Raw genomic sequence first — 19,304 nt, forward strand, 5'->3', positions numbered from 1 at the left:
GATTAGTGCGTGTTTGTGTATGTGTGTCCTGGGATAATTGTGTCTGGGACCATGCCTAAAAAGCCTTCAGGCTTTACTGCAGTCTGGAAGATAGAAACCGTCCCTCCCCTCTTCCTATCCCTGTCTCTGCCCATCCCCCATCCAGCCCACTCATTCAGTCTCTTCATATTTTCCTGTTGTCTGGAGAAAAAACATATTCTTTAACTGGTGTCTTATTTCCACTTTCCACAACTCCACACATCTAACTCTCCCATCTTCCTTTGCTCCTGGTTTCATGCCATTCTCCCTCTTTCCATTCTCATCCATGCTCCTCCTCTCCCACATGAAGCAGATCACTCTGCTGACTGCCTAATTTGTCAAATTCTGCATCCTGAGAAAATGTGCATCAAGAGCGGAAGGTGTACAGGAAATATTTTAATGTTGAAACCTCAGCTGCATAACTAGTCAGTCTTTTTACAATTTTCATCCTGATGTGATGACATGTTGGTTTTTTTTTCAAGAGTCCACAAAAACAGTAAACAAAGTCTGCTTTGAATAACAGATACAAAGAAGTATGTAAACAAACCGTTCAGGGCAGTACAAACAAAACATAACTTGAAGAGCTGAATTAGAATGTCTCTATTAAACTATGTTAATAATATCTAGGTAATATTATATTTATTAACAATAGCAACTCAAGTATGAAATGATCAGCAATACAGCTGAAGTGCAAATAATCAAGCAGCTCCATCAGAGACTCCTGTAAAGATCAGTAAATGGCAGGTGTGTCCGGACAGCCAGCCAGGAAGTTGACAAACACAAGGGACATTTTTGCCTTGAATTAGGCAATCAGATATACAGTAGGACTAACCCCTAACCCCAATTAAACAAAACAATATACCGGCTGAGAAAAAAACACTACACTACACAAAACTAAAAGTGGGATATAAAAGTTTCCCAGCCGTGAATGAAACTATGATGAAGTTTGGGGTTTGAGGTTATTTGACCTGGACCTTCAACACTTGCATTAAATTATTTTAAAACTACAAGCATTTTTTAAAGAAAATGTGAAGGAGCTGCAGTTTCAAAAATGCAAGCTCCCACAAATAATACAGACAATGGTTGATTCAGTGTTATTTTGATTGAACAGTAAAGGGCCATTCCTGTAAGTGCACTTAAAATGTTGCCTTCTAAAATGGCTTGTTCATTTCTGCTTATCTGCTTGTAAAAGCCATATCAGTTTGATCATCATGGAGTAATTTGCCTCTCAGTAGATTTGTGTGTAACTTCAAATCCCAAATCTTTCTCAATCGCTAATAATGAAGTATTTATAATGGGAGAGAAGTTACTCATTGTAGGACCCTGATCAGGTCCAGGCCGATTCTTCCCCTCTGAGGGTCCACATTCAGCACCCTGACCTCCACCCGTTCTCCAGGTCCTAATGCCAGGCTGCGGCGGCGCTGGCTGACTGGCAGCTTGTCCAGACTGATGTTGCTTTTGTGGATGAGGCCTGAGCGGCCGACACCGATATCTACAAAAGCCCCGAAGAGAGCAGTGTTGTCCACCCGGCCCGTCAGCACCGCACCCACCCGAAGATCACTCATGGACACAATGCCCTGCTTAAAGTCCGCCTGGCCAAAATCTAGCAAAGGCAAAAAGAGAGATTAACAGAGAGAATATCAAAAATGAGGTGGCTTGTCAGAAGGGAAACACCTATGACAAAAACAGGTAGGGGTAACAGCTAGCTACAATGTTTGGGAGGTGTGAAAGGAAAAAGGGATGCAGGGAAGCAAGGGGGAAGGAACAAAATGACAAACAGATATTAAATTTCAAGCAGTAACCCAATGCTCGTCTCTGCATACTTCCACATTTCTCAGCATTGTAATCCACCCTTCTTTCCATTTCGCCTGTTCATGAACAATCTTTTTCCTTTCTGTAGCATTAACACAAACAAGGAAGGCTTGTGCCCCAGGAAATAGTCCGGTCCAATTATCCTCCCCACAGCACTGATTTCATGCGGTAGCCTCGGCCCATCTGTTTACTCAGCTGAGCACTGGCTAGGAGGCCAAGCGTAGTGTTCTGCAACCGAATAGGGCCAACCTGAGAATGAACCTTGAAGCTGCGTTCCTTAATTTTGAGAGGAGTTATCCAGCCCTTACCCGGTATCCAGGCTTGACTTTTTATTCTGCACAAAAAGGAGAGCCTGGTAAAAAGGCATGGACACAATTTAACATTTACTGATTTACCTGACAACAGTTTTTTGTTGTCCGGTAACAAAAAAATGCCAGGCAGTATGTTATAATGTAGGACAAAACTACATGAGTGGCTAATTTATTTTTCTGTCCATTCCTAGTATTGGGTTTCCTGAACCAGCGAGTCTAGTGTTGCAGTCACATTTGCGAAGACACACATTGTACCTTGTCAACGATGTTTCTGAATTTTGTTTTATTTTCAATTAGTTACTGATAATTGGTACTATCTTCTAAATCCCTGCTCTCAGTGTCTTACTATTTTTCCCAACAGCCCCAAAACAACTGTTAATTTTTTAAAGAGAGGTTTTACAGTCTTAATGAGGATTTGAATAAGGATTTTAGCAACGCGTACATAAATATAAATATCTAATATATAAATGTTAGTTCCATCATCAACACAAAGGTTTACGCCAACTGCTTCTAATTGCATACACTTTTTTCAAAAAGTGGTCATTATAAAAAGAGAGGAAAGGAAGTGAACGAGATATGACATTAATTCCTTTGGAAAAAAAACTAATTAGAGCTGCAGCACAGCTGGTGAAAACTTAAAAGTTTGTGACTGTGTGTGACTTTATTGGTAAGTTTATGTGTGCCTAAACTCAAGAGTATGAGGTTAAGGAGAAAAACAGAGGCCTTTGTGTATATGTGTGTCTGCAAGATGTTCTGTCCAATAACACAGTCTGCTGGACCCATCACACCCTGTCAGAAACATACTGCTAGTGTTGTTGGACTATGGGGAGGAAGCCACAGCACTGTCAGATCCTATCAAGTTACAGTGCCAAGACATGCTTATTATAATAAAGGCACAAGAAAAGTCAGTGTGTGTGTTTTGTGACTAGCAAACCAGTCAAGAGACTGGACAAATACAAGTTCAACTTTCTATCAGTCAATAGGGACCAATAAAAGGACACTATGAAAGGAAGATGAGACACTACGAGAAGTTACTGCAGCTCCTGGGTTGCAGATAAGTGTAGTCTATGAAATCTCATATAATTCAAAACATTGATAGTTTTTTGTGTTCAGTGAAAAGATTTTTCCACATAAATATATGTGGGAATAACAGATGTATAACCTAGGGGACATACTGAGAAAAACAAATTTAACTCTAATTCTGCTTGTGTGTAATGAACATTGTTTGCTTCCTTTTACAATCTGAGACATCGAACTATTACAGGATTCTGCATAAATGCTGAGTTTTACATACTGAGTTCTACTCTTGGTAATTTTTGCTTTTACACTTTGTACAGTATTCCTGTTCTTCTCATTCATGGCTTTGGTCTCAGCTTAATTTTAATCACCCAGTTAATCAGGTGTTTTATCGCAAGAACAAATTCCGGCCACTGTATCGAAAAAATAGTCAGTATCAATACGTCTGTGTGACTGTGAGTGGCAGGGGTCTTACTTTGCCGTATGTCAAACCCAGGGGGCTGCGTGAGGCCATCTATGATGAGTTTGAGGGTCTCAGGTGTGGTGTCCATTGTCCTGGCCAGTTCCTCAACACTGCTGGTCTTAACCTTGTTCTCGACACACTGTTGCAGGCCTGCACTTCCGATCTGATCAGCACTCCCACCAACGACGGACAAAAATCTGGACAGGAGGGATGTGTGTAAAAAATATGTAAAATATAGTGTAGAATTGGAAAAATGACATTTTCAAAACAAACCAAAAAGACAAAAACAAATTGATTTCTGTATGGTGGGTAAGTATATGCACACATGTTTGTATGGTGGCCAGACAGTGTTCATACATGCCCTAGTCAGGCTACAGCATATATACATATCCCTCAATGACTGAAAGAAAGAAGCCTGGGGCAATGAAGGATTGAGTAAGAGAGAAGGAAAGAGGAAGGGATGGAAAGACGGTGGAAAGGTGATGACAGACTGGAAAGAATGATGAGGAAAAATACAAAACTATAAAAAAAGAGCAGATAAAAATTAAAGAAACAAAGAAGCAGAAAGGAGGGATAGAGAGAAGCTAATGAATGTAAAGTGAGAGGGAGGTGGGGGAAAATAGGGAGGGCAGGAGAGGTGTGAGAGTAATTGCACATAAAGTCATGAGCTGCAGAGGTGGGGCTTTCTGTTCTTAAAAAACACACATACGCACAAACACACACATTTATTTTACCCCCTGGTAAATCAGGTAAATCCACAGTGGGCCGTAAACGCTCTGACACCTTGGCTCATGAAACTGCTTCCACTTTGCTAAGGTTGGACTGTGTGTCTGTCAGCCGCCTGGAAAAATCTAACTTTGTTTCTAGTAGGATGTCCCACCTCAAAATGTCAGACAGTCAGTCAGGTTGCACCATTTAAAATTCACTGACCCTGTGAATTAAATCCAAACTAATTAGCTTGTCTACATTCTAAACAGACCTAGTAACAAACTGGCATGAGAGCCAGAATGGCAAATAAAGGTTATGGAAAAATGTGGTGTGTGTATGTGTGTATGTGTGTGTGTGTGTGTGTGTGTGTGTGTGTGTGTGTGTGTGTGTGTGTGTGTGTGTGTGTGTGTGTATTATGCGTACTGTATATATTATTTACAGTAGGCACTTTCCACAGCTGGTGATAGATGTGAATGTGTTTGCCTCTGTGCATGTGTTCATGCGTGGACCAGCTGGGTAGCGTCCGTGATGGATGTCGCTCAATGGCAGCCTGACGCCAAACAGACTCCACAGCTGTCCCCCCCCACCCCCCAATGATGGACAGAACAGGTGGACCCACATACAAGAGCATACACACACACACACACACACACACACACACACACACACACACACACACACACACACACACACACACACAAAGTTGATTCATACACAATGTTGATCTGATATCATTTGTTTATATTTATTGATGTAATGATTCATTTATTTATTTTTTCACTCTATATTTGTACTCTTAATTGTACTTGTACTATTATTTGTGTTATTATTGTTACTGTCATCATTACTATTTTTGTTATTACTGCTTTCTGCTTGTACACACCTCTGTATTTTTTGAAAATCTGTAAAGTAAACGGTCACTGTTGAGATACTCTTCTGGAATAAAAAGATTTATTAAAAAAAAAAAGAAATGCTCATTTGGCAGTGGCGGGGGGGACAGTGCGGATGTAACGAGACACGGCTTGTGTACAAACTATGTATGAGACAGCTGTGAGTGGAGAGGCCCCTGCCAGTGAAGTCACTGCCTACCATCCAAAAAAAAGAGACACGCGGAATCAATCCCTCAACACCGGCAAGCCAGATCGGTACAAAATAGTAGCTGAGTAAGTGCCAGAAATGGCTCAGTGGTGAGGAAATAGCACCTTTGGACCAAACTGTATGCAAGTCTATCATTAGGCTCTTCTCTCTGTGCCTCACTGGGCTTCTTAACTTTCCAACCATATATCTCTTAACAGGAAAATAAATACTTGTGTCTTGGTGACCTAGTGGTCTGTCACACATACCACATAGCCTCCGCTGGTCTGACTCCAGTCTGGGACCTTTGTTGCAGGTCATCACACTCCCTTGCTGTCCCAAGATATTTGCTGTCTTTCTCTGCTGTGTCAAAACAATGCTCTTTCTTCAGACTTTTTCCTTCTCCATGTACCTTGGAAGTAGGTGAAGTTGTGCCAGAAACCTCCACCCTGTTTCAAAACAGTGCTCCGAAATTTGCAGGGACAGCTCCAGAACATTATTTATAAAAAATAAATGCTGGATTTGAATGCATCTTCCATAGGAGAATGGATAAGCATAAACTTTATTTTAAAATAAATGGTAATCATTCATCAAAACTACATTTTGGCCCATAAATGAACAAAAATGAACAGTAGAATTAATGCTAAGGTGGTGTCATAATGCAAAAATGTTAATATTTACTAACTTTTTATGCATTTTTGTTTTCTGATTTGTTTTCTTTCTGTTTCATTTAAGTATAACAAGCAAAGCTATATATCCACCGTGGCTTCAACCAACTCAAAACACTGCATATTTACATATATGCTGAGGCAAAACTGCAGTGTTTTCTCGATGGATACTCACTCGTAGTAGAGCCTCAAACTAAACTTCAGAGCTCTAAACTCATGAACGCAGAGGTGCAAGAGGGCACGCTACCAGTTTACAAATCAAATCTGGCAGCTTCCATTTAACCTATAAGTGACTAAAATAGTAAGATTTAAAAAAGAATGATTGAGGAAGGAGAAAAGTGGTGTTGCATTATGAGTCTGGATCTTACAGTGGAGTTGGTGGGTGGTGGGTTTCTACTTTCAGGTGTGTGTGTTGCCCGTATCATTTTTCCAGTGGTGCATGTTAGTATTTAAGGGGTGCCAGGAGTCCAGAGGCCTCCACCACTGTTGAGTTCATATTCATATAATTACTACCAACACGTTGTGTGTGAATGTGGGTTTCGGTGGACTAGACTATAGATTTTATCCAGGCCCACAGCAAGAACCCACTCTGTCTTGTATTATAGAAATATTGGGCCCCGACTGTCACAGATCAGAGAAATATTCTTCACAGAGTGGACCCCCTCCCTCTCATACCAGAGAAATACTATATATTTCATGGAATGGATCCAACTGCCTTAAGTAGGAGAATGCCTCATTGATATATGATATATGGTTATTAAGTTAATATCATAGATATACTGGCGTTTAAGCTAACGAATCATACTATTTCTGAAACAAAGGTAGACAAATTGCATCTGTGCCTGTGTTTTGTATGTATGTATGTGTGTGTGTGTGTGTGTATGTGTGTGTGTGTGTGTGTGTGTATGTGTGTGTGTGTGTGTGTGTGTGTGTGTGTGTGTGTGTGTGTGTGTGTGTGTGTGTGTGTGTGTGTGTGTGTGTGTGTGTGTGTGTGTGTGTTGTATATGGTTACAAAAAGGGGATGATGTGTGGGCTGTGAGGAGTAATGGAGGATCCAGTTTCTCTAATGTGATGAACATGATATTCCTTATACACCATAAAGACACACACATACACACACACAGACACACACAAAAAAAACATTCCTCCACCATACTCCCTTCATACCTCCTGTTCTCATCAGTTGTAGTTGAGGTTGTGAGACAAGCTGTGAGGCATCACAGTGATGCCCTGACATCTACTGTAATGCTCCCACCAATCTGACACTTCTTACTAAGAGTTGGGTTAAATCTGCACTAATATCGTCATGATTAGTCAATTGTCAGATAATTGTCAACTATTTTGATTTTTTTAGTAATTTAGAGCTGATTTGGAAAAAAAAATCTTTGTTGGCATCAAAACAAAACTCAAAGGAAGAGGTGAAAGCTGCACACTGATACAATATTTTTAGTTTTAATCTATGAATCAAACATGATTCAGTGAATGACCACAAAACTCACCATGGCACCTGGGCTGCCAGCTGGCATAAATGAGACAAACTATACCAAAATGGGGGTTCAATTACAAACTGACCAAAGAGCAGTAATCGATGACGGTTTATTTCCCATCACATTAATACTAAAATCAGGCTGTATGAATCTAAGGAAGAACATGTGTTGACCTGTATGGCTTTCTCTGCACCATCATCAAACCGCAACCACACTGACCATCTGCAGTAATGTTAAAAGAGGGATGTGAAATACTGTAAATCCACAATACAACCTTTTGTAATGTTAAAAAAATGTGATCCTCAAACTCTGTAAAACCTTGTAGGTTTGAGGCAATTATTAAATATATTTATATCAAGTGAGAAATAAATCAGTACTGAATTGCGCAAATTCCCAGACCTGGATTATAAGATAGTCATAACAAAAGGATAAAACATTTGCCAACACAGTGTTAAGAATGAAGAAGTGAAGAAACAGCAGGAAAAACAGAAAAGCAAAGAATGATAAGTAGACTGGTGAGCAACAGGAGAACAATTCAATGATGGAGAGGGAGAAAAAACAGACAGGGAGCAAGAGAAGAGAAAGCCACAGCACACTGGTGAATTTTTACAACATACTGCCACCTACTCAGCTAAATGTAGACTGAACAAAAAGAAGACATGCTTATTCATTCCTACTGAATTGCAGTATATGCATGTAATATACTCATACTCTACAAATGTAAAATCTCTTCAACACTGTCAAATTTTATAGTAGAAAATATTGTTTTATTTAGATTTATTAGATAATAGTGCCATCAGTTCAAATGAAATATCCAGATGTTATTATCTAGACACCAACCACACAAAAATACACACACATACACAAACACACTTTGGCCAGTGTGAGTAATGATGACTGGTGTTTAAGAGAGATGTGATCACAAACACCACGGAGAGAAACACGGACAGAGGAGAGCTGGATGGAGGGATGTATGAGCAAGATAAAGCCTTTGGTCTGATTCACTAGAAAACAACAATAAATTCACAAAAAAAATAATAAAGGGGGGATGGGGGGGTTGACAATTAGTATTTTTTTTCTTCTTGAAGAGGCTTTTTAAACCTCTGACCCCTTACTACTCTTTGATAAACAACTGTGCAATAGTCTATGCTGAGCACACAGACACATAAACTACACATGGTCACATAGCTGAAGTAGAAAAGACAAGTAAAATTGCAGTTTCATACAAGCGGCATCAATCTATCTTCACACATGTGTGCATAGAGACACATCCACCCACACACATGCACTGAGGCCATTAAAGGCGCATCAACATGAAGGGAGCAATGCTTAGAGCCACTAGTGTCAGAACTTATGTAGACTAAACACAGTTGAGTGACTACAGCTGTAGGAGAGAGGACCCTCCCTCTCTCCGTCTGTGTGTGTTTCTCACACACACACACACACACACACACACACACACACACACACACACACACACACACACACACACACACACACACACACACACACACACACACACACACACACACACACACACACACACACACACACACACACACACACACACACACACACACACACACACACAGGACATACACATCTTGGGCAGATGTTCAATGTGCTTTTGATATCAGCATCAGCAGCGCTAACAATCATTTCTCACACAAGGACACACATTCACACAGACGTGCACTCATACAAAGCCAATGCCTCCTCTCTTGTATCCTATGACTGTGTAAATCAAATCAGAGCCCTCCACCACTATAACCAGCCCCATATGAGACAGTGTCAAAATCAACTCCATCTTAGCCTGAACATGCTTTGGCCAGTGGGATAGGCTGCTGTCCAAGTGTGCATGTGTGAGTGTGTGTTTGTTTGTATGTTTGTGTGTACCATACCTCTTTGCAACATGGTAGGACTCGGGATGTATACAGGTCTGGTCCAGGGGGTTAAATGAGGTTGGTATGTTGACACAAGCCTTTCCTTTGCCCTTCTTGGCTGCCGGTTTCTCTGACACTGCTGGTGCAAGGTGATGTGTGGATTGGGCACTGTTTTGACAGGAAGAAAATGAATTTTAAAATGATGAAACACAAGTTTTTGAAAGCCTTTACATCATTATGAAAAAAACATCAAAAAATGCCATATCTTCTAGATATTTCTTACTTGTATATACATGCAGACTGCTTTTTGGTTGTATTTTTTCTGTTGAAAAGTAAAAGCGCACACAACTCCAGCTCTTGAATAAAGTGTGAGGTGGACGGTAGGGTTGGGCGATGTCCAGGATTAGGACGATCGACGATGTTCAAAGCAAAACATTGTGATGGCCGATGGCATTGGCGGGGGTGGGGGCGCGATCGATCTAATAAGCGGCAACACAGAGCTTTGCTCTTGCACGCGCTGCATTTATAGCCACACAAACACACACGCGCTGTCACTCTAGTGCGCGCTCTTGCTCGTTCACTTCAGATTCCGGGAGAATACGCCTAATTTGCGGGTGTCATGGAGACGCTATCAATACACACGCACCGATGTGGTGTCCATCGGCGATGCCTGACAGCCATCGTCGATGGGCGATGCCATCGTCCATCGGACCAACCCTAGTGGACGGTTGTATTGAGAATCCAGATAAACAAAACACCGGCACTCACAGGTAAATCTTCTTCATTATTGTGGACAACAAAAGCAACATGTTTAAGCTATGAGCCATCATCACCATCATGTATTTTGTCTGCCTCTGAGATTTCTGTTTCCATCCACAGCGGAGATTACTTAATTTTGTTTGTGCCGCTCACAGAATTGAAAACTTGCATTAAACAAGTTAACAGCATCTTTATAGAAGCAGTACTGGTGTTACTCTGGAAAATAATTTCAAGTGTATGTACTTTCTACTGATATAGTCCCATGAAACTGTTCACAGTGAGGTCTGTGGATTATCCAGAACAACTGAGACAATTGTTGAGGTTTTGACATGTACATTTAAATGCTTTGAACACCACACATTAAATTACACAGCCTCTATTTTATTAGGACTGAGGAGGAAGTTAACTCTATGTATCTGTGCATACGGTACGTACCTGTGTAGGGTTTGCGGGTTGATTCTAATGAAGCCGGCACACTGCTGGTAGGTCTTGGGCCCCATGCCTTTGACCAGTTTGAGTTGCTCCCTGTTGATGAAGGAACCATTCTGCTCTCTCCACTCTGCAATACTGCGAGCCCTGCCTACATTTAGGCCCGCTACATGCCTAGAGAGATAAAACAAGAAGGGAAAGGAAAAATATCTTAATATGGCATTTTGTCAAACTAATTTCTGCAAGCTTGTGGAAGTCGGCGTGTTTAACTCTGAGGTCACTTTTGTATATTTGATGCTAATGTGAGGAAACAGTACAATGAAATATTTAATTGTGGGAAAAACAACTTCAAAATGAGATATCTACCGAATCACTAATAACACATAACTCTGAAGCATTTTGCTTTACACGTCGTCTACAGCAGATTTCTGTATTATACAAACAGAGCAGATTGTGCAGACCGTGACCTGGCATTTAAACAAGCAGGAGAAACACTCACAAGAGAGACACACAAGCCAATATTGAAGTGAAGAGAGGTGATTTGAAACTAGGTCTGCTCTGTTAATGTCCACAGTGACTCACTCACTATAAAACACACTGCTATGTCAACACTCCACATAATACTTCAGTCATCACCACGTCTGTGTGTGTTTGTGTATATTAAAGTGTGTGTAGCATGACTTCTGGCAGAAATGGAAAAAGCTCACTTGCAGAGCAGACAGGTAAACAGATGACCTGATGCATGCCCTGCATCTAATGCCAGCTCATTTCATACTGTTTGTGTTCACTGCAAATGTGTGTGTATGTATCAAATTTATGCACTTCCTGTACTTGTGGGTTGTGTGTATGTACTATACATGTCATAATAAACATGTGTGTACAATATTTTACCTAAGATATTTGTGAATATATGTACCTAAACGTTTCCTATGTGAGAGAATGTGTGTGTGTCTACATTGCTTAATCCCCTCTGTTGATTCCAGTCGGCCCAGTAAGTGAGGCCAAGGTGTGAAGCATTAGTCTCAACAGAAAACTGGCAAGCGTTCTGTGTGTTTGTGTGTGTGTATATGCATCGAGCATGCGCCTGTGCGTGAGTGTGAATGAAGCTTTGCCATGTTGTGACTGCTAAAGGAAAGTATGTCAGAGGTCTGAGCCCTACTTCATCTGTGAGTGTGTGTGTGTGTAGGAAAAAGTGCTTGTGAGTACTCATACAATTGTGTGTGTGTGTGTGTGTGTGTGTGTGTGTGTGTGTGTGTGTGTAGGAAAAAGTGCTAGTGAGGACACACATCGAATTGTTTGTGAGTGTGTATGTGTGTGTGTGTCATCTACCTCATCAGTGTCTCAGAGCAGATGTTGATGTCCACCCCCACAAAGCTCACACACTCCTGCACAACGCCGTCCAGCGCCGCCTTCAGAGCACCAGATGACACATCATGCTAGAATCACACATTCAACAAACACACATTCAAAGACAAAAAAAATCACATTAGGCCAAAAAACTGGATTAGAAGAAAAAAAAAAAAACAATATTAAATTACTGCATTGTATGTTGAACAGGGCAAAAAGTTAACCTTATTCCAAACCACACAGACAGACACACACACACAAACACACATTATATAGGCATATGAACTTAAGGAATTTTTGTGGTCCAAGATTTTTATTGTAATCTTTTCCAAACATGTTTACTTTGTATTTTTGAGTGCATGCTTTCCATTTTTTCTATGCACTGTTATTTAGTGCATGTACGCATGATTTCCCTAAGGGCATCATGAAAACGGCATCCTCAAAGAGATAAACAGCAACATAAAGTGCTGGTGATGAAATACTAACACACTGAGAGAAGTTTGATTGACAAGCAGTGAAGTAAGAAGAGGCAGTCAGGGAAAGAGAAAGAGAGCTGATTGACAGATAGAGGGAGCACAAAGCGGTAAAGAGAGAGAATGTTTAGTTTGGCTTGTCAGCGGTCTCTCTCTTTACTTCTAACACAGTGTTCTCGTTAGTGCGGCTTGCTATAGATAAAGATCCTCCAAATGAACTCTCAGACGTCTCAACCACCAGCCAATCAACCATTAATCAGGGCATATTTTCCAGAAGGACTGGAATCTTTGTCCTAATAAGGAGCAGGGAGGAGAGCCAACAATGCATGGAGAGGAGAGGAGAGGAGAGGAGAGGACAGGAGAGGAGAGGAGAGGAGAGAGGAGAGGAGAGGAGAGGAGAGGAGAGGTTGATAAATGTAACGAAGCAACATGTCAAAAAACAATTTGCAAACAGTTCAAAATGACCAAAAATAAACCTGGGCAAAACAAAAACACAAAATAACATGAGAAATTCTATCAGGTCGAGCAGTCGTCTCCAGACAGTCGGAAGGCCTGGACAGGGCCAAATAACCGAGGAGCTGGACACTGATACCTCAGCAACTGCTCGAGGATTAGCTGACACTCTAAACTAGACTACTGTTGGACTACGTTTGTGTATCGTGTGTGTGTGCTGCGTGTGAACGTGACTGAGACTAGCATGAGTTGTCCTGTAACATGATCAATCTCTGAACAAACACTGGCTTGTAAACAGATAACAACACCGCCAGCGAGCAAATGCCCCCCTCTCTGTCAGCAATAACAAGACAGCGGGACAGATGAGTAGAGAGAGGGAGCGGGAGACAGACAGAAGTATGTGGGAGTGCAAGAATGGACGAGAATAAGTTTTGCTTGGCCCTTTATGAGATACATTTACTGATTTAAACCAACGTTCAGCTTCAATAAGTCACTGCAAAGGTTCGGTGCTACCCTAAACTCATAAATATTATCTGTGATGGCAAAAGCTATATTTCATTTTTTTTTAAACAACCAAGAATTGCTTTCTCTCTCACTGAGATTATGTATTGGTACTTTTAATTAAGTAAATAACATGAATGCTTGAATAACCGGCACTGTTCAATTAACAAAAGGAAACTGCAGTGCTCAGTAATTAATTACTTTATTTAATCAACCTTAATTATTGTATTTAATGAAGTAAGAATCAATTTTTGTTTGTCCTGTTGGTGTGACTATACTTTAAGGGTTTGAATTAATTACTGTGAGAAATATTAGTAATTCAGTCCAGAGGAGAGATAGACAGAGAGCACTCTTCACATGACCTGCACTTAGATTATTAGTGAGAAGCTTGAGAGGCATTACAGCCTGAGGCGTTTTGAGGACAATAAAAACAACTTTCCAAACCATAGAGCTAGGACTGAAAGATTTATGATTTCCGGTGAGAGGCTGGCTATACAAGGAAGAGAGAGACAGAGATAGTCTGGGAGGTCAGAGAGGAGAGAGAGGAAATCACCTGTAATGTCACACCAGAGAAGAATGTTTTCACACGAGAAGTGAGGCAGTGTGAGTTTTAACCTGCAGTTAAACTCCAATGAATGTGTTCTCACATTCTTATTGAAACCCTATAGAGGTGGGAGCAGCACGAGAGGATCTGAGGTATTGTAACTGGTGACACTACGTAAATGTGCTCAATTAGGGATGGGAAAAAGTCGACTGAAACTGTAGCTTAACATTTATAGGTATTCATTTCATTCCAGTTTTCAAAAAAGGATTGGGGGAGAAAACATAAAAACATGGTCACACAGGTAACAAACACCAAGCCAACTAAAACTATTTCAGGTCACAAATTCTTATTGCTTTGGAAATACAGCTGGTTGATGAAGATTTTTTTAAGCAAACCTACACAACTATTTTATTCTTAGCAACTGGTGTTTTTAATGTTGAACACTTGAGTTAGCCGGTTAAAATGTTCCATCCATGTGCTCAATTGTATATGTAATCATGTCTAAGTGTAGAATACTTTAATTATAAAAAGTTATTCCTTTTCTGTGAGGCTTATTGTATTTTCCTTGAAATGTGTTCTACTGTATAAATAAAGTTTTGCTTGCTTACTAATGATTCTATAATGATTCGCTAAAAGACAGGGAGTTCAGAATTTCCCTCTGTGGCAAACAGTACCACCAGTCATTTGGCAAAAACTAAACATTCAGTAATGTAACCATGAATTGAGAATAAATCGAAAGCCAAACACTGAAAACTTCATCTTTTAAATATCATGTATTATCAAAGGGGAAGAACAGCACAGGTTGGCAGAGCTGATCTCAAATGAGCTGGGCAATAACTCAACAATAATAACTAAATGTCCTCATCTTTCTTTCATCACATTGCAAACCTCAGCTATGCATCATAAAATTACACTGGCATGGTGAAAAATTAGGCTTTTTATATTTCAGTTCAAGAAGAAAAATCTTACTTTAAATTTAACCACCGTCAACCACAACCTGAAGCCAAGGTTACATTTCAAAACCAGACGTGAAAAGCTACATTTATTGATTGCATGTAAATAAATGGTACTGACTGGTCAGAAAAAGTCCTTACATAGTCAAAGTCCTGTGATATGGTTTATTAATAATAGCAATCAGGCCTAAAAGATAAGGCACAACATAATTAATTGCCGTCTTACTCCTACAACTCTCTCTGATACATGTCATGGCACAGAACCAAAATTTGCTGTAATGCATGCAAATATAATGATGAAACAAAACCTTGGACAAGCACTGCAAACACAACCAAGAACAACAAGAATGAAAAAGACCAATGTCCAAAATCAAGTTTTTTTTCTTTCAACAGTTTGAAAAAAAAAAAAAAGTGCAATGAAGAACAAAACCAGAACAATCAGGCAAAGCAACAGGCGTAGATTTTAAGAATTGTCTCTGGCACCAACAGCAGTGATTGAATTGCTTGAATTGACAGTTAGTTACAGAAAACAGGCAAGTTCTGCTCTATTAAACACACATACACACAATTCAGTATGCATGTCTGTCATGACTTTCAGACTGCAGAGGCCTTCATGGTGCTCTACTCAGTTTACAGTGGCACTAACTGCACCAGTGGAGCATGCCGCCCTGTATCTTTCTATCTCGCTCAATCCATCTATTTGGTTTTCTCCCTCTTTCCTTCCTTCATTCACCAACAAGTACGTGCATGTTTTGCTGATGGGTTTAATAACACACAAAACTCTTTCAAACTATTTTTTTCAGACTTGTTGACTGTTGCATGCCATCATTGCACTCCACCTCAGCTTCCCGCAATGATAAACTTAAATAACATCTTCCTTTCTTTCATCTTTACATTTCTTCATATTTTCTTTCTCATTTCTGCCATTCCTATATCTCTGGCTCTATTACTCGGACTACACTTGTATTCAGTAGAAGGTATTGACAAAAGAAAGACAGAAAATGTCAGTTTTCACAAGACATCATAGTGCCACAATGCCAGGAGAATTTAGACTTCTTTCAGGATATGTATCCCCAATTTACTTACACAGACATACACACACCTTGACACCCTGTAAGCAGACCTCAATATTAACTCTAATGCCATCCACCCGATAGATAGGCTATCACCACGTCCACTCCCTCATTCCTTGGCCCCAACACCCAGACCCCCAAAACCTCAAAATCATCCACAGCCAATGGACTGGGTCGCTATGTGTGAAGGTCATGTTTGGATTGGCCGGAAACCAGCTGAAGCCAGCCAACCAATACGCAAGAACAAAGTGCTTCTGTCTGCACCTCGAGTACTTAAACGCTGGTGAGTTACCACATGTCAATCAGAGAGAGATAGAGAAAAAGAGAGCGGTGAGAAATGCAGCGCAGGAGAGAAGGACAGAAAACCAAAACAAGCCTCTTTTTCTGAGTTATTTTGCCAAGAAACTGAAACATATTAATGTACTTTTCTATAATACAGAAACACATACAGACAGAGAGGCTTCCTCTGTAATATGAGATACACATAATCTAAAGCCACAAATTATAAACATAGAGAACCAGAAAGCCAGAGAGCACAAAGCGAGGCAAAGCAACTGCTGAGAGTGGAGGTGTTGACTGACGATGATGGTGGAGACCTTCAGACTGACAACAGACTAAAATACTATTAATGAATGATGCTGCTAAGAGTTTGGCAAGTGGAACCACACTGGAGCCAGAATGGCTACAAATACTAACAGCCTGAGGGCCACAAATGATTGAAGACTGACTGTAATATCTGTACTGTTCTGCAGAATCCAATGGCGTCTGTCCTCTCTTCATTGAATTCAGTCATGAGAAATTTACTTTGATGCCTTTCAAATTAGCCTTATTTTCATATTTCTATTCCTTTCATGTGAGGCAATTATGTTAAAGTCCGTGTAAAGTAAGAATAAATATGTGTTCTGAGTTTGACATACCACAGAAAAGTGTGTGGTTAACCACCCTGCCAAATTTGAATGATTAAAAAAAATCGCCAAATATATGAAAGCCCAAACGCTGTGGGAGTGCCCGCCGAGTTCGCTGAAACCCCGCCCCCTACCAAGTGTCACCTGTCAATCAAAGTCACCACCTCTACCAGAAACATGGACGCTACGTCTGAGAGCTTTCTGCTGCTAACTCAGCGGCTAACTCAGCTAACTGTAGACTGTAGTAGTAGTAGTAGTAGTAGTGTGCGCTGAATGTATTTATACCTCTACAGCAGCAGGGGCGGGTTTATGCCAATCACCACCGTGTTACGTAACGCTGCGGTGATTTTCAGACCTGCCCACTAAATCTTGAACACAGATATCTTAAAACACAGTTTGTGAAGCCTAGCTCCACAATTCAAATCTTAGAAATACATTTATGACCTATTTAATGTACTAGGGTGAATACATTTTTAACACATTTTTTCAATGCACATTTTTTTGTTGCATACATATTTAAGTTGAAAGGCATGTTGAATTTGAATATGGTAATTTTTTGCCAAGCATTTAACACTTTCCAGGAATACAAAGTAATAGTAATAGTAATATATATGTCAGTGACCTAAAAAGACTTGTTTGCCATTCTATACTAAATCAATTTACAAGCGGTACATTCAAGTTTCCTATGATACTTAGTCATCGACAGTTTGAATACTGTTTGGTTTCACTAGAGAATCTAACAATGCTACATGTCTTTCTTTTAAAGATGGAGTCAGTCATTCTGGAGAAAGGTTGTTGATATTTAAACTAGACACCCAAACAAATACAGCCCTCCTTTCGTGCTCCTACAGAAGCTCCGCCCCCCCAAATTCATGGATGCACATTGTCAAGGCAAAGAGAAATACGGCAGAATTCAGAGCTGTGTATCAGCTGTAGAGTCACTTCTTTTCCTCTCACAGGTCCCCCTCGATCTGCGTTCAGCGTCCACAGAAGCAGCCGACAGCGGCCAGCCAAACGGCCTTCACCAGGCCGACTGACAGCAGAAATTTACTGAACCAAAATAGTTTGCATGTCAACTCCACAGGAAGAAACCAACAGTGTATTTATTGATTCATTGATACATTGAAAACATATACAGCAGGATATTTGTGTGATTTAAACAGCTGCCTGCTCAGATTAAGCGTCACTAAATACGATAGAAACAGACTCGAAGTGTCAAAAAAGCGTGGGAGGTCTATGTGAGACTGTCTCGGATTCAGTGTGGTATGATACATTTAATAAGATGGAAGCACATCTGTTCCGTGAGAAAACGCTTTCTATGTGAATTGGCTACAGCCTATCTTTCTCCAGTTTGCCAGTCCTCCCCCACCATTTGATGGGTGCTGGAGACAGGAGACTGTCATGTCCTCTCACAGACAGCTGCTCAGATGACTTCCCCTTGTCCTGGGCACGATCATGAATGCCCCCTGCTGCTTATTGGCTAGAGTAGTGTTGCTACATGCCCATTCACGGAACAATTGTTTTTTCAGGGCACACAAAGAACGGAGGGCTTGCAGACCTCCAGGAGATATTTGCTGAATTTGAGAAAAAGTGTACTGGATAAGACTGGTTGACTTTACGTTTAAAGGACATGAGCTGCAACAATTAGTTGATTCATTGATAAGTTGCCAACTCTTAAAATGATTGCCAACTATTTTGATAATTGATTAGTCATTTAGAATCGTTGGTTAAGAAAAAAATTCTATGATTTCAGTGTTGTCTGTTGGCACAGTAAATCAAATATCCTTGAGTTGTGGACTGTTGTAAGGGACAAAAAAAAACATTTGAGGATGTCATATTGGGCTTTGGGAGACAGTGATCAACACTTCCTGACATCTTAAAGACCAAACAACTAATTGATTGATCGAGAAAATAATCAAATGATTAATCAATTATGAAAATAATTGTTAGTTGCAGCCCTATAAAGGACCCCAAAACTTTCCCACAAACAACCACTGGTGAGTTAATGTATCACATTAAAAAATATTGGTAAAAGTGAGGCTGCAGAGGAGATTGTTGAAAGGTGGATACAGACGTTAACTAAACCTTTACAGATGAAGCAGCTTTCTCGTACGGAAAGACAGAAAGCTGCAACTATCGTCCGACACTTGTAGTTTGCTTGTGTTTGAAAATGTTTGTGACTCTTCGATGAATGAACAGAAGCTAGTATTTGGTGAGTACTCTCTCCAAATATTTGCAAGTGTGTGACAATATGATGGAACTGCTACTTCACATCTTTAACTCAAAGATATTCAGTAGACTCGAGGTGCCTGAGGTAATCTGAAGGTCTCCTTGACTGACAGTTTCTATAAAGCCTCTGAGAACTTACTCATTAACACAGTTTATACTATTCTAGGTATGTAGGCATGGCTTGTTGTTTGTGTATA

The 19,304-nt window shown here is 40.3% G+C and overlaps 1 protein-coding gene across 1 annotated transcript in view; it reads right to left on the minus strand.

Moving 5' to 3' along the window:
- Positions 1 to 425: 425 nt before the first annotated feature.
- srbd1 (S1 RNA binding domain 1) overlaps positions 426 to 19,304 on the minus strand; it is a 56,836-nt gene continuing 37,957 nt past the window's right edge. Inside the window, exons 17-21 of the mRNA XM_062430324.1 lie at positions 11,959 to 12,065; positions 10,636 to 10,803; positions 9,460 to 9,609; positions 3,634 to 3,818; positions 426 to 1,621 (exon numbers count right to left, since the gene is read on the minus strand). Coding sequence (XP_062286308.1) covers positions 1,329 to 1,621; positions 3,634 to 3,818; positions 9,460 to 9,609; positions 10,636 to 10,803; positions 11,959 to 12,065 — 903 coding nt within the window. The 3' untranslated portion in view covers positions 426 to 1,328. The remainder of the gene's footprint in view (positions 1,622 to 3,633; positions 3,819 to 9,459; positions 9,610 to 10,635; positions 10,804 to 11,958; positions 12,066 to 19,304) is intronic.

This window comes from Scomber scombrus, chromosome 12, assembly GCF_963691925.1.
Source record: "Scomber scombrus chromosome 12, fScoSco1.1, whole genome shotgun sequence".
Lineage (NCBI taxonomy): Eukaryota > Metazoa > Chordata > Actinopteri > Scombriformes > Scombridae > Scomber > Scomber scombrus.